General features: G+C 55.8%; 1 protein-coding gene across 3 annotated transcripts in view; it reads right to left on the minus strand.

The window, feature by feature from the left end:
- Window positions 1-15,487, minus strand: part of CDH23 (cadherin related 23) — a 403,130-nt gene that overhangs the window by 3,463 nt on the left and 384,180 nt on the right. For 2 of the 3 annotated variants that reach the window (XM_007454691.1, XM_007454690.1), the window contains exons 1-19: window positions 14,817-15,124; window positions 13,368-13,484; window positions 11,889-12,113; window positions 11,169-11,342; window positions 10,812-10,945; window positions 9,685-9,804; window positions 7,917-8,094; window positions 7,556-7,767; window positions 5,358-5,549; window positions 5,073-5,186; window positions 4,157-4,286; window positions 3,805-4,056; window positions 3,564-3,725; window positions 1,904-2,160; window positions 1,460-1,557; window positions 921-1,041; window positions 759-838; window positions 573-613; window positions 363-423 (exon numbers count right to left, since the gene is read on the minus strand). In XM_007454691.1, coding sequence (XP_007454753.1) covers window positions 363-423; window positions 573-613; window positions 759-838; window positions 921-1,041; window positions 1,460-1,557; window positions 1,904-2,160; window positions 3,564-3,725; window positions 3,805-4,056; window positions 4,157-4,286; window positions 5,073-5,186; window positions 5,358-5,549; window positions 7,556-7,767; window positions 7,917-8,094; window positions 9,685-9,804; window positions 10,812-10,945; window positions 11,169-11,342; window positions 11,889-12,113; window positions 13,368-13,476 — 2,660 coding nt within the window. In that variant the 5' untranslated portion in view covers window positions 13,477-13,484; window positions 14,817-15,124. Of the gene's footprint in view, window positions 1-362; window positions 424-572; window positions 614-758; window positions 839-920; window positions 1,042-1,459; window positions 1,558-1,903; window positions 2,161-3,563; window positions 3,726-3,804; window positions 4,057-4,156; window positions 4,287-5,072; window positions 5,187-5,357; window positions 5,550-7,555; window positions 7,768-7,916; window positions 8,095-9,684; window positions 9,805-10,811; window positions 10,950-11,168; window positions 11,343-11,888; window positions 12,114-13,367; window positions 13,485-14,816; window positions 15,125-15,487 lie in introns of those variants that run through there. The other variant, XM_007454689.1, reaches the window with a different exon arrangement.

The following is a 15,487-nucleotide window of genomic DNA, read 5'->3' on the forward strand; positions in this document are numbered from 1 at the left end:
AGGGCCGTGAGAAGCAGGGCCCTTGTCTGTGGTACCCGTGGGTGCGTCCTCCCGCCTCAGGATCCTGCTAGAACCAGGACAACGTGTCCATCTGGATCAGCTTTGGTGCAGAGTCCTCGCCCTGTATCCGATGCCCAAAGCCTACGCCCCTTGGAACTTGGGACCCAATCTGGGTGGGGAGCCCAACTCGGTGGAGAGAGAGGGGTACCCGGCCCAGCAGGGGGCGCCCACACCCCAGGTTTCAGCCAGTCCATGATGCCCTCAGTGCTTGAGAGGCAGCGGGGACTTCACCGCAGCTGGGTCCTGGGTGGGTCTCCCCAAAGTGCACCCGGCAGGGTTCAGGGACACCACTTCTCACTCACCCGTCAAAGGAATACTTGTTGGTGTTGGGCATGTCCATGATGTCAACGAAGCCGCGATTCCCTGCCGGAGAAGGGTTGGGGTGTGGGGGGAGGGCTAGACCCGGCTGGGGAGCTGGGCCTGAGCCAGCCCTGTGGGGCCCGGGCTGTCACCCTAGGCCCTCAGGGGCCCCTCGTGCCCTCCCGCCTCCCCACCCATCACAGCCCTCTGACCTGCCGAGCCAGCCACGATGGCTTTGAGCTTCCTCTTGTGTCTGGAAAGAAGCAGAGGGGCCGGTGAAGGAGGCTGCGGCTGGGCTGGCGCCTCAGGGCCTGATGGCCCTGCCTGCCTCCCTGACTGTCCCAGCAGCGGGGCTGGTCAGCCTGTCTCAAAAGGCAGGGCACGTAGGGGTCACTCACACGGTCCTGTAGTACCAGTTCATGAGGATGAAGAGCATGGCAGCCAGGAAGAGGAGAAGGGCCAGGACGATGGTCGCCATCTAGGGCAGCAGGGCCAAGCATGAGTGGCTGAGAGCAGCCGGGGCAACAAGGGGACAGTGGGGGCGGTGTCACCAGGGGTACCTGCAGGGCGGACATGTCTTCGGGCAGCTGGACAGAGATGGCGGGCTGCACGTCTAGGACGTTGTAGTTCCGGAATAGATTCCTCAGCTGCTCCTTGTTTTCATCGATCATCTGGATCACCCTGGGCGAGGGGCAGGGGCCTCAGCTCCCATCCTCAGCCGTTCCTGAGAGCCCGTCCCACTCAGGCCAGCCTGCCCCCACATTCACCCCCGACCAAGCCTTGCAAGATTAAGGCCCACCCAGCTTGGATAGCTCTGTATCTTGCAGGGTTCACCATCCCTTCACACAAGCTCCTGTCTGCTGCTCACAACTGCTGTAATACTCCCATTTCACACATGGGGAGAGTAAGGCTCAGGGGGGTGGAGCTCTGCTCATACACCCAGAGCGTGTTCTCTCTACCCGCCCTGCCCACGTCTGGGGTAGATCCCCCATACAGCAGGCTTGATGGCGTCATCCGTGCCTCCTTAGTGGGTCCCCTCTCCGACTTCCAGGGCAGGGAGGCAGACCGAAAGACAGGCTGAGCACAGACGCCCACCCACCGGTCCACGTCCAGGATACGGTTGGTTTCACGGTTCACCACGTGGATAAGCAGCTCTGTCTGTGCGAAGTTCACCCGACCCTTCTGGTCCACGTGGAACTAGGCGAGAAGGGGCATCGTGGGGTGTGTGGCAGGAGCAAGGGATGGGATGGGCGCCTCTTCTAAGCCTCTCCTGCCCTACCCTGCCAGTAAACCCATCACTACTGGATGCTCACCAGGGGCCAAGCTCGATGCCAGTCACTGAACCAGGCACTACTATTAGCTCCCATTTTACAGATGAGGAAACTGAGACCCAGAGACCTGGAAGGACTTTCCCAAGGCCATGCATCTAGGAAATGACTGATCCCCTTCATACCCCTGACCTCTCTGCAATGCCCTGTCCCTGCGGCCTGGTCCCCCTTCTCCCTCCACTGCCCCTAGACCCAGGGTGGGTTCCATGGGGTACCTGCACGTCATCGGTGTTGACGATGGCACCAGTGATGTTGGAGAGCAGGCGGATGAACTCCTCCTCGAAGCCACGCACACGGTCGGGGATCTCATTAATGACGATCTTGACCCGCTGGTCATCCCTCAGGATGTAGATGCCAATGATGGCTGTGTCATTGTGACCTGCCAGGTCTCGGGCCACAATGTCCACTACAAAGTAGCCAGGGCTGTAGGCCATGAAGAGATCGAAGGTGCGCAGGATGCCATCCACACTCCCTGTAGGGAAGGCCCGGGGGTGGTGCACTTTTTCTGGAGACTTCTAAGTTTTTATTTAAACATGCTGCATATTGAAACACAACTTGGACAAGTTTGGGACTCTGCTGTCCCATGCTGGGATGCTACAGAACACTTCTGAGTTGCCTCAGTATCATCTCTCTGTCTCTTACACATACACATACACATGTGTTTCGTAATTCCACAGCCATAGCTGAGAGATGACCAGCAGTGGTACAGCATAGTCTGCTCTTAAAAGGCAGTAGACCTGGGTTCAAAAACTGCCACTTTCTAGCTTTGTGACCTTTAGCAAGCCTCTCTATGCTTATTAAGGTGAAGAGCAGTGCTAACTCAGAGGACAAAGGGATGGTGTCTGGTTGTGTGACTGGGGGTGGCAGCTCATGAACTAGACTTCAAAGGGTGGCTAGCGGGAGCATATCTGAAGGCAGAGTTGGAGGTCAGGGTGGTATTCCAGGAGGTGAAGGCCACGGGAGGACGGTGTGGAGTAGGCTGAAGCGATGGTGAGCAGGTCAGCCTGGGTGGGTTCAGTGCCCTCAAGGGTAGTAAGGGGCTGTGAAACCAGAAAGAGGGATTAGGAGGAAGGCCTGGGGAGCTTTGAAAGCCAGGCCAAGGGGGCTGGATTGATTGCTGTGGGCAGAGAAGAGCAGGGAAGGGGCTGGAGCTGGAGGTATGGTAATGTGACACCCACTGGGACACCTTCTAGAACACCTTCTAGAACTTAACAAAGAGATGCTCAGCTATCCATACAGGCAGATTCACAAGCAAACATGCATATTTCTACGTACAAGTGTGCTTTGTACACCTGGGGAGAATTCTGGCCCCCCAGTGCCTACCTAGTGCAATGCCTGATGCAGGCGAGGGTGAGGTGCACAAATGGAAAGATAGGTGGATATATGGAAAGGAGAATGGGATGATGGGAGGATGGGAGGATGGATGGATGGATGGACGGACGGACAAATAAATGGGTAGATGGGTGGGCAGATGGATGAATGAGAGGATGGATGGATGGATGGGTGGACAGATAGATGAATAGGTGGGTGGATTGATGGATTGTTCAGTGGGTGGGTGGGTGGATGGACGAGGAGATGGGAAGGAGAAAGAAAGTGGGTGCGTGGATGTAGAGATGGATATAGGTGGATTAGAGAATAGATCGAGAGACAGGTGGATGAATGAAAGGATTAACAGATAATGGCTGGCTGGCTGGCTGAAGGATGGATGGATGGATGGATGGATGGATGGATGGATGGATGGATGGATGGATGGATGGGTAGGTGAATGGAAGGACTGACACGGCTGGTTGGCTGGCCGGCCATCTATACCCTGGGGTAACCCTACGGACCATATCTCCTCCAGACGATAGTCCATGAAGTGGCTGGAGCCCCTACCCATCGTGAAGACCTGGCCCACATCCTCAGAGTCATTGGCGAAGGCCCGGAAGTAGTGGATGGCCAGGATGCCGTAGAAGACGAGGCTGTTGTTGCCAATATCTGCATCCAGGGCCAGCACTTGGATCAACTCTGAGCCCATTTTAGCGTCGGTGGCCACTCCTGCAGGAATGGGCAGGCAGGTGTAAGCGGCAGGGCAGAGGCCATCCCACAGCCCAGGCCCAGGCTCTGGTCCCTGCACCTGCAGTGTACTCAGCCTTGGTGAAGCGTGGTGGCTGGTCGTTGATGTCCTCCAGCACGACACGCACTTCCTGCAGGGTGAGGTCAGTGGCCGGGTCCAGGACTGGGGAGTGCCCACGGGGAGGTGTCCAGCTGCGATTGCTTGAGGCCTTGACGATGAAGGAGAAGACAGCTTCGCGCTCCCTGTCCAGGTCCCGCAGCACCAGCAGACGCCCGTCGGGCTGCAGCTGGAAGTTCTTCTCTTCGTTGCCGGCTGAGGGGGGACCATGGCACAGCGTGAGGGACAGGGCGGGGGCATATTTGGGTGGTCGCCAGCCCCAGGGTAGGTAGGCACCGGCCGCGTCAGGCCTCACCTGCGATAAAGTAGTACACGATGGCGTTGGGGCCCTCGTCTGCGTCCACGGCGCCGGTCACGTTGCCCACGAGGGTGCCACGTGGTGAGTGCTCGGGAACTGTCATCAACTGGTACTGGGGGCTGCCTTTCTGCAGGGGGAGAGGGAGGTCATGGGAGGCCAAGAGAAGGCCTGAGCTCCTGGCTCCTGCCAGAGGGCCCTAGGCAGTGTTTCTGTGGGTGCTGAGGGAATTTTTTGCCCAGGGCTTGTGGGGCAAGAGAAATTGCTGTAACCTCACGGGAGCAAGGGCTGGGCTGGAGACACTCCAGCTCTGCCCTCAGGGAGTGTCACCCATGACATCCGCCATGAGGGCAGGGCTGGGCTTGGCACATTCTCTGAAGTCTCCCAGCACTTAGATGGGTGTTTGAATGAGGAGGGCATGAGTTTGAGCGTGCTCTCTCTCTGTCTCTCTCTCACACACACACACGCACACACGCACGCACGCACACGCACACGCACGCACGCACGCACACAGTCTCCAGGGAACATTACATCCTAGGTGCGCACAAGAAGAAAAAACCACCAAGTTAGAGAGTCTGAGTCCACATGAAGAGGTTCAGCCCCAGCTCGCTAAAGCAGAACTGATTTTCAGGCTTCTTGTGTGAGCGCGCATACAAACATGGGAACATCAGCTCCACGAGTCAGGCATTTTTGTCTGCCTTTTTTTTTTTTTTTTTTTTTTTTTTTTTTTTTTTGCTGGATAGTGCCTTGACCTAGTAGCTGCTCAATAAATATTTGCCCTGTGAAGTGCTGTGCAGTTTCCACGTGTAACCACGTGTGTCTATGGCACAGTGTGCACAGGAAAGTGTGTGCACGTGTGCTTGCAGGCAGGTGAGTCCCTGTGTGGGTGACCAGGACAGGGGATGGGTGAGCTCACCGGAGGCCTCACGAAGAGGGGTTCATTGTCATCGATGTCGTCCAGGGCCACCTGCAGTGGCTGCATAGTCTCATAAGGCACCGGCTGGCCCAAGTCGCTGGCCACCAGGATGAGCTGGGGGGGCGGAGAAGTGCAGTCAGAGGAAGAGACGACGGGCCCCAGGCAGGCATCCCCAGAGGACAGGTCACGACCCTCGCAGACATTCTAGGTGGGGACACTGTGGTCCTGTGCCCAGAGCAGTCTCTTTTTCGGCCCCGCCCCTCATGCCATGCCCCACCCCCTTACGCTGTACACTGCCTGCTTCTCTCTGTCCAGGCGCTGCGCGGTCTGGATGAGCCCACTGACTGGGTCGATGGTAAAGTACTCCCAGTCCCGGTTGCCTGTTGTCTTCAGGAAGCTGTAGCGCACGGCCCCATTGAGGCCCTCATCCTTGTCTGTGGCATAGACCTCGTACACGTTGGAGCGCAGTGGGATCTCCTGCAGGGGGCACAGGAGGGAGGCTCCTGGGGCATCTTGAGAGAATCCCAGCTCCCAGACCCGATGGAGCTCTTGTTCTTTCTCCTCCCCTAGCAGAATGTCCTCGCCACCTTTCAGCATCCTTAGGAAACGCCTGTCTGCTTGGCTGGACTCTCCTGGAGTCTGAGCATCTGCTAGAACATCCCTTCACCCCACCCCCCAGCTAAGGCCACTGCCCACTCAAAGTCCAGCCTGGGATCCACCATGCTGCAGACTCTCTCAGGGTGACACCCCTCCAGGGGCTATCCCGTCCCTCCAATCCCACTGCATGCTGAGGTTTAGAAGACAGAAGGGGAATCCCAAAGCCGAGGCCACAGCCACCCTCTGTTCCCAGGTCTGTCTTGCTCTCTGCTACCCCAATCACAGGAGTTCTAGGTATCCCCAAACAACACCATCCACCCAACGGGGTACCTGAAAATGGGGGGCATGCAGGTAGGGTGACATGGTATGACATGGTGGCTAGAGACTGGACACGTGCATGCTAATCTGTTACTAAATCACCACGTGACCTAGACATGTCACTTCACCTCTCTGTGCCTCAGCCTCCCGAGTTCGAGTTAAGTCTGAGATATCAAAAAACCCAATTTACGTCCGACATTGACCCATGAAAAGGCTGCCAAGGGCACAAGAAAAAAAACAAGTTTCTTTGCTTTTAGTTCAAAAATTATCAGCTCAGCATGGTTTCACTGTTTATCTCATTGATCACGACAATCAGAAACTCCAAATGGCAGTCACATCTAATTGACAGAAAGTGGGATGACAGACATAATTACTTAACAAATGCTGGCTGTTTGGGAGACAGGAATCTTTCAAAATAGGGACCGCTTGAAGGGAAAAAATTTAGTAAAAGGGGGGCTTTGGCGTGCAAAAGAACTAGATTATTATTAATTGATACCCTGCCTCACGCTACAAAAAAAGATTTGAGGCAGCTTACAAGAATGTATACACAACAATAAGAGTAGATCAGTTAAAAAAAAAAATCAGGGTAAAGAAAAACCATGGTTGGCAGGAAGATGGAAACTGAGGGGTGGGAGATAAGGCGTGCGTGCTAAGTCCCTGCAACATCATTCACGGTGGGCTGACCACTATGAGCTCCCTAGTGGGCAAAGCAAAGAGGGCCACTGCATCATTGCAGTAGACACAGGAAAGGGCAAATCACAAGGTAAAAGCATAGAGTTTCCTAGAGCTCAGCCCTGGGAGAAATTTCTCTTGTGGGACCTCAAAGAGGAGCTAGAGTGACAGCAAGGACTTAACACTGACATTCTGAGATGTGGGGAAGTGCCGAAGTTTGGGGAGCAAAGAACAAGTGGGAGACACCCCAAGTATTCTGCCAAGGAGCATTTTGGGCTTGGGTGCTGAGAGGAAGGAGGGGAAGGGCAGGAGTCAAAGGAGTACTTCCCCATCTTTACAAGACAACTGAGAGCAAGGCATGAAAGAAGAATTGGAGATAGTCGGAAGCTCAGCCACTTCCCCTTGTTTCTTATTTTGATGCACATCCTCAAGTCCCAGGCTGTCTCCACACTGGTATCAGCAGGAACAACAGACAGATGGAAGGGGCTATGTGTTTATTTTGAGACAAGTGTAGGGGAAGTGACTTGCGGGGAGACTGTCCTTCTTGGCAGACATTTAGGAGCAAGAGATGGGGCATCTACTATTAGAAGTCCAACTTTGCAGATGAAAAAACAGACTCAGAGAAGTCACTTGCTCAAGGTCATTTGGCTGGTAAGCGATAGAGTCTGATGTGAATCCAAGAGCCTTTGCTGGCCCAGCCCTTCTTACTAACGACTGTTCAATACTGCCCTGTGTGGCACTGAGCTAGCCCGTTCCCTACTCTGGCCTCAGTTTCCCTGCTTTTGCAGTGGGGGCCCGTTTACCCTCTCAGGCTGCAGGATGACTGCAGGATGGAGAAGCAGGCTGAATACTGGAAGGGGGTGTAGGTAGCAGGAGGCCCCGGGGGTCAGCAGTACCTCTCTGATGTGGAGGATGGTGCCATTGGGTGGGCGCACGAAGACGGGGCGGTTGTCGTTGACGTCGATGACCTCCACCAGGAGCATGGCGGTGCCCCAGAGTGGGGGCTGTCCGCCATCCGTGGCCACAACGGTCAGGTTGAACCTCTCGTAGGACTTCAGTGGCCGCTTTGTGGTCACCAGGCCCGAGTCCATGTCCACGTGGAAGGCCTCTGGCAGGTGGGGGCAGGAGAGCAGGGCATGGCTCCGGCTGAGACCTCCTTCCCATCCCTCCTCCTATTGCGCCTGGCCTGGGGCTGCAGGAAGGCAGCCTGCCCCTCCCACCCCCTAAGGCATCCTTGGTGGGGAGCAGGCTACGTACCCACGCCCGGGCCCTCGAGGGAGTAGGCCAGCTCCGCATTGGAGCCCTCATCCTGGTCGGTGGCCATCATGGTGATGACGGAGGTGCCCGCTGGCTCATTCTCATACACGCTCGTGCTGAACTGGGGCTTGGAGAACTGTGGCCGGCAGTCATTGATGTCCAGCACCTGGATTACCACCTGGAGGGGAGGTTGAGCTCAAAGGTCAGGAGCACATTGGGGGCTGCTTCCGGTGACCCGGTCACACAGGATTAAGCCGCGGTGGACAGTGCCCACTGTTTAGTCTGACCCTAAACTATTTATTTAACCGCCTGACCCTCAGTTTACTTAGGTGTACGTTGGGGACAATAGGATTTTATCTCTCAGGGGCTTGTGAGGCTTGTCCGTGATGGTATATGCACAGTCCCTGGCTCAGCAACTAGTACCGTGGTTAACAGGTAATCTGTGTCTGGGTCCTGAAGCAGGGACTCCTCCCCACAGATCTCCTACTCTGTCCTCTGTTCCTTCCCACAGTGGCCCCATACATCTGACTCTAATTTCTGGACCTTAATGCTCGACTGTGATTCCTCCACTCCCAAAGGCCCCTCTTGACTGGGATTTGTGTCTGGCCTGGGGCTTGGCTCTGTCTGCTGACCCCAGAGCCCAGGGCAGGTCCTACGGATACAGCAGGAGGCCCTTTTTCCCTGGCTGCTGTGGCCCTGCCTGACTGCATCCGTAACAGAGCCCTTCACAGCCATGATTTTAAGAACCCCTTTCAGTGCACAAAGCACTTTCCCACCTCCCATCTCCTGGACTCACCACCAGGCTGGGAGGGAGGCATCATCATCACTGCCCCTGCCCTCCGCTCCCTGCAGCTTTGACAACCGAGGCTCAGAGAGGTTACATGACAAATGCAGTGTACTCAGCTAGGGGAACCTTAGTCTTCTGACTACAAATACTGTGCTCTTCCCAATACAGCACGTGCCTATGTGACAGGACAGAAGGCAGGTATGTGCGAGCGCTCCCAGCCCGGCTGCCTACCTGCCAAAGAGAATTCTTCTTTTTGCCCACCCAGCTTCTCACCTCCCCACCCTTCAGGAGACTTTTCTTTGGATGGTTAGGTTACTGCTGAGAATTGGAAGAACTGAATACAGAAAGACAGGACTGGAAAGGGCAGAAAGAAGGGGGAGAAAGAAAGAGAAAGCAAAGTCTTGAGGTGTGGGACTCTGGATGGAAACAGGGACAGAGCCTAAGGGTGGGATGCTGGCCTCCCCAGAGCAACTGTGTGGACAGTAGACCTGGAATGGAAATGGGGTTGTGAATTTGATCTCTCATTAATGTTTTCTTTCTTTTTTTTCCTGGCTTAAAATAAGGAATTTATTCTCTCACTGTTCTGAAGACCAAAGTTCCTCATTAATGTTCTTTAAGAGACATAAAGATAAATGCTTCATAATTATGTTTGGTTGCGGGACTGTGTTTCTTTCAATGGGACAGCATGGAGACACTGGGCCATGTGGAGCCCCAGCCTTTATTTGGGTTACACTCAGGTATGTTTAGCTGCCTTAGCAGGGGTTTGACACAAGAAGTTTCTCCTACAGAGTCCCCGTCTCCCTGAGCCACAGCCATCGTGAACCCCCAGCTAAGCTCTTGCCTCTCCTTCCTGCCACCACACCTCTTGAGGGGCCAGGGTGGTTCTGTTCCTGCCCTGCAGCAGCCATGCTCTAAAGTCTTTGCCTACTGCCTCCACAATGGCAGTCCTTAGCGTCTCTGCTCCACGCAAGGGTCCCTTACCTGCACCGAATTTTCTCGACGGTTGCTGGCTACATCCCCAGGGTTATCTTTGGCCAAGGCAGTCAGGATATAGTGAGCCTTCGTCTCCCGGTCCAGAGAGGACAGAACATAGATGTCACCCTAGTAGGGGGAGGGTGGAGTCAGGTCCTTCATCAATTCAACAGGCATTTATTGAGCACCTGCTATGTGCAGTCACTGTTCTGGGCTCTGGAGATACAGCACTGAAGAGACCATAGCCCCTGCGCCCCGTGCAGCTCTCATTCTAGTGGTTCTTCTTGTCCTTACTACCCCAATTCACCTGGAGATGGGATGAATGGCCCAAGCTGGAGCTCACTACCTGGCCGGGTACAAAGTAGTACTCCATAAGTATTCACTGTTCATGGTGCCAGGCCAGGAGTGTGTTTTATTGTTCACACCAAGAGGAAGGAGAGAAACCCTGCTGAAAGGGCAGAGTGCAGGGGGATGTGGGCAGGCGGTGGGAGGGAAAGTCCAGCTCCAGCCCCACAGCTGGGGAAGGCCCTGCCTGGCCAGCCACCCCCAGGCCACAGGGCCCTCTCGCTGTACTGCAAAAGCAACTTTGAACCGATTTGCCGACATTTAAAATCATCACCCATCTTTTCTCTCGAACTTCTGCATTCCTACAAGTCTGAGACCCATGGGAGCATGGGGGCTATGTCCATGGGCGCTTCTTTCCTCTCCCAGCACTGAGGATAGGGCCACGTATACAGTAGGTGCTCAAATACTGCGCCCACTTTCCGCAGAGCTTCCTATTTTTGACAGTTTCAAAAAGCAGTCGCATGGACTTGAATCAAGTCTTCCGGCCTGGTGGAGACACATCTCAGTTTTTGTCCCACAAGGGGCTAGTTCCAAAAGACTTTGGCCACTTCCTCCCATGTCTCCTGGGACAGAAAGGCCACAGTCTACAGGATGTCTGGGACTCTGAGAACAGGGCTTGCCAACTTGGCTGAAAGACCTCTGCGGCTATAGATGTCCGGGCGGCAGGACCCAGAAACAGGGGGATGACTGTAATACTTTTGGTGGCTTCTCAGCCTGTGACCCTGGGCCCTTCCCACTTCCCACTCCCCACTCCCCACTCCCCAAACCCAGGCGCTCCGTTGCCCACTCACTGTGTTGGGGTTGATAGCAAACTTGCCCTCGCCGTCCACAAGGCTGTACTCAATGAGGGCAAAGTTGCCCGAGTCGGCATCAGTAGCAGTGACTGTCAGGATGACTGTGCCCACAGGAACATCCTCAAAGATGGCTCCCTGGAGCCCAGTGGGCAGGGAGAAAGCATGGGCCATGGTCAGTCCTAGAGTCTCAGCCCTTGCCCGAGAAACTCACTGATGCAGACAACCCAGAGCATCAAGCTACTCATGGGTGGTCATTCCCACAGGACTTAAAGGCTGGCAGGGTGGGAGTGGGAGATGCCCAAAGGTGCCAAGGAATGGATGCAGGTCCCAGACCCAATTTGTTGGCCTGGCCACCCACCTGGTAGGAGAGTTGGTCAAAGATGGGGTTGTTGTCATTGATGTCCACAATCTCCAGGTAGACAGGAATCTCAGCTGCCCGGGGTGGGGACCCATTGTCTGAGGCCCTCACGGTAAAGTTGAGCCAGTGCACCTCCTCATAGTCCACTGTCCGATTGGCAATGACCTTGCCTAAGGCACAGAGACACCCACTGCCATTTTGGCCACCCCTCACTCGTGGAAGCTCTCTAAAGTATGAAGAGAGGGATCTGGGGCTCTGAGGGATGAGTGTGGTCCCTTGAAGGACGAGGGTAGCCAGGCAGCACTGCCCAGGCCAGAGGGCCGAGAATAAGTGGCATCCAGCTGTTCTCCTATTCACAAGTCAAAGGGAATGTACACTAACACGCTGAGGACCTCCTCTGGGACAATTCCCTCTTGGGCTTCTTGCCCCCTGAGTGATACTAACTGTGGAGGTTGGATGGTAGAGAGGGTGATGGAGTATTCCAGGTTTCCAGCAGACACCGAAAGGGGCTTCCATCCCAACCCAGAGCTAGGCACTCTGTCCTTGCCTGTAGTTTGGGCATCTGGGAGTGACTAGAATGTTAGCCATACTGGATCTGGCCTAGCCCACTGAGGGGCCACAACTGGAGGGTGAGAAGCGAGCCACGGTCCCTCTCGGAGGCTAAGCAGGCACAGACACATGTTCCCCAACCCTCCTCTGGCGGATTTCCCACCTACCTGCCGAGGAGTCTTCCAGCTGGACATAGCCCGGGGGTATCAGGTCCAGCAGGGTGTAGGTGATCAGCCCATTGAGGCCCTTGTCGGGGTCCACGGCTGCCACAGCGATGAGCGTGGTGCCTGGGGTGGCCCCCTCCAGGATCCTCTCCGTGTAGTAGGTGATCCCGAAGGGCTTGAATTGGGGCGTGTTATCATTGACGTCCAGGATGTTGACCGTCAGCTTGGCTGGGGTGGAGGCAGGGGGTGAGAGTGGCAGGAATGGGCCCCAGTGTGGCTGGGTCAGGCCTTCCTAAGTCCCAGCCAAACCCAGAGAGGATGGCAGCATCTCACAGTCCTCCTGGGGCTCCCTAAAGCTTGCCCCAAGCCTCAGGTGGTGGCATGGCGTGTGACCCTCGCCTCTGGTGTGGTCACTCACTCTTCCATTGGGAAAGGGGCTCGGGTTCTGCCAACTGGCTGGGTAACCCTGGTGGAACCCCTGGCCTTCACTGTGCCTCAGTTTCCTAACCTGTCCCATGAGACGGAACTAAGATGACGTTTAAGACCCTTTCCATGATTCAGCCTTTTGTTTCCCCTCTGAGTTGTTCCCTCTATATAACCAGCCTGGGCCCTTTGCCTCTCTGAGCCTGGGACAAGTATTGGGTTGGCCAAAAAGTTCATTCGGGTTTTTCTGTAAGATGCCATGGAAAAGCCTGAATGAACTTTTTGGCCAACCCACAGGAGAAGACCAGGTCTGCCCTTCCTTCCTGAAAACTTGGGCCTCTGGGCTGTAAAGATAAGCAGCCAGTATCTGCCAGGCCTATCTCCCCACCCCAGCAGCTGTCCTTGCCTCATGGCAGAGTCCACGTGAGGCCACCCCATCTGTACACCCTCCTCCCCACTCCCTGCTTGGCCCACAAAAAATCCAGTGCCTCTAGCAGCCCGTCTGGGCTCAGGCTGCAGGCAGGGTGGCCTGTGCCCAGCTGCAGAAGGGCAGCATGCGTGCCCCTCTCTTCTCTGCCATGGTGCCTGCGTCCCCCAGGGTGGTGTCTGTGGCCTCAATTCACCTTTCCTTGCTCTTTGCTTCCTCTGGCCTGACCAGGTGGCTTCTTATCAGACCTGAAGTTCCTATCTCACATCCAACCACACCCTGCTTCCCAGTTCTGACAATGGGATTCCAACCTAAGTCTCTGTCAACCCATCCTTTTCTCAGTCCCCTTCCAGCCTCTACCAAGCCTTCTCCCTACTCTGAGCCTTTGGAGTCCAAGATCACACACACTTCTGGGCTTCTGGATCCCCCACTGCTGAGCTCTGCCTGACAGCTGGGACCCAGGGCCACTCTCAGCCTCACTGTAGCTGCCACCTCCCCCACCCCTCCTGCGGCCTGACAACTGGCAGCCCCGTAGCTGGGTCCCGCTGCTCCCCCCGTGGGGCCAGGCCTGTGCCGGTTCTGGGCCTGTCTCTCTACGGGATCATGTGGGAGATGCCTGTGGGGAGCCTTACCATTTGGCACACTGACGGAGAGCTCTGGTAGGTCGCTGGCATTGTCAATCACTGACAGAGTGACCTCATAGGTGGCAACCAGTTCCCGGTTCAGGGGGGATTTCACCATTACAGACCCTGTAGACCAGACCAGGTCAGGTTCAGCCTGAGGGGAACCCCCTAAAATCTGGGCCTCCCAGGGGTGCTCCTGGCCAACCCTCCCAATCCCCACCAAGGGCAATGATCCCCAAAGGACCAAGGACTTGCTGGTCTCATCTTTGGCTGGGATGACACCACAGCCATCTGCAAGCTGGGGGCACGCCACTCTGCCCCTCACTCACCGCCTACTAACCAGGCAATTATTTAACCTCTCTACACCTCTGTTTCCTCATTTGTAAGATGAGGATAATTACAGTACCCACCACAGAGGGCTATTTGGAGGATTATAACAATTAACTGAATTTACATTTGTAAAGGGCTTAGAACAGTGCTTGGCACTTTGAAAAAGTGCTGTGTAATTGCTTGTTTAAAAAACGCTTGTTGGGGGCTTCCCTGGTGGCGCAGTGGTTGAGTCCGCCGGCCGATGCAGGGGACACGGGTTCGTGCCCCGGTCCGGGAAGATCCCACATGCCGCGGAGCGGCTGGGCCCGTGAGCCATGGCCGCTGAGCCTGCGCGTCCGGAGCCTGTGCTCCGCAACGGGAGAGGCCACAACAGTGAGAGGCCCGCGTACCGCAAAAAAACAAACGAACAAAAAGAAACACTTGTTGGAATTCCCTGGCTGTCCAGTGGTTAGGACTCCGGGCTTTCACTGCTGAGGGCCTGGGTCCTAGCTGCAAGCCATGCGGCGTGGCCAAAAAAAAAAAAAAAAAAAAAAAAAGATGCTTGTATTCCACAACCATTGAACTTACGGTTAAAAATGGTTATGATGGTAAATTTTATATGTATTTTATCAAGATTTAAAAAATGCTTGTATTCCAGGGAGATCAAGCATAAAGGAAGGTCAAGGCAGCTATAAAGCCCTGAGGGGGTTCCCTGGAGGGGACGGTGGTGGCACAGCCTAGACAGTAAGGCCCACCCCTTTGCCTTGATTACTGTGGGACAGGACACGGCTGGGCACCGTGAAAGGAGCACCGCCCTATGGCGGTACTAGCAAGGAGCTGTTTCCTTCTCTCCTACCCAACACCTCCCCAAGCCCCTGCCTGCCCTCCAGAGGCTTGGGCTTGAACTGGACAGACAGACCGAGCTATGCCCATCTCAGCCTGGCTCTGTTGCGACCTCTCTTCTTCCTGCCAGTTTGAGGGCCTGGTGGCTCTTCCTCCCGTTGGCCTCATCCTAGGGTGAAACCTCCTCTCTCTCTTTTCCCAGCTCCCTCTCAGGCGCTGGGGTGCCTGGGATCCCCGTGCCCCTGGCAGGTCCCTCTGCCGAGCTCCTTTCCTCCTCGGGGCCCCAGCCAGGGGGCAGTCACTTACCCTGGGCCGCCGCCTCCTCCTCCTCCTCCTCCTCTTCCTACTCTCGCTCCCCGTCCCCGAGGCTGGGGAGCGAGGATGGGGAGAGGGTGGCTGCATTCAGTCTGCAAAGGCTGAGCCACGGCCTTGGCCCAGGCCCCACGGGGTGGGAAGGGTGGCAGGGGTGCGGTGAGTATGGAGGAAGGCGATGGGGTGAAGCAGAGAAGAGATGAGGTGGGAGGCGACAGAGAATCAGAGCTCAAACCTGTGGGCCTGCCAGCCGTGAGGAAGAGAGAAGAGGGTCAACGGCAGTTAGTTCAGGGTGCAGAGGGGAGGGAGCAGAGTAGGGCGTGGGGGATGGAAGGGCTCAGGGCTGACCAGGGCTGGAGGTTTGGGAGGGATGGGGTGGGCGGGAAGAGGCAGAGGGGCAGGAAGCCAGCGGAGCAAGTGGGAACCCAGCTGGAGAGGCGCACTCAGAGGGCTGAGGCTCTGGCAGGAAGAAAGGAGAGAGAGGTGAGCAAGGGACGGGGAGAGCATGAGGGAGAGGGGCAGAGAAGACACTGGAAAGGAAAACAGAGGAGAACAGAGTCAGTCGGAGGGAGGGAGGACAGAAAAAAATGGGCAGCAGTACAGCATAAAGTTGGGCTGGGTCACGGAGTAGCTCTCCATGGTCCTGAGAAAGCACTGCAGCAGGA

This window comes from Lipotes vexillifer, unplaced genomic scaffold (assembly GCF_000442215.2).
Source record: "Lipotes vexillifer unplaced genomic scaffold, Lipotes_vexillifer_v1.1 scaffold205, whole genome shotgun sequence".
NCBI lineage: Eukaryota > Metazoa > Chordata > Mammalia > Artiodactyla > Lipotidae > Lipotes > Lipotes vexillifer.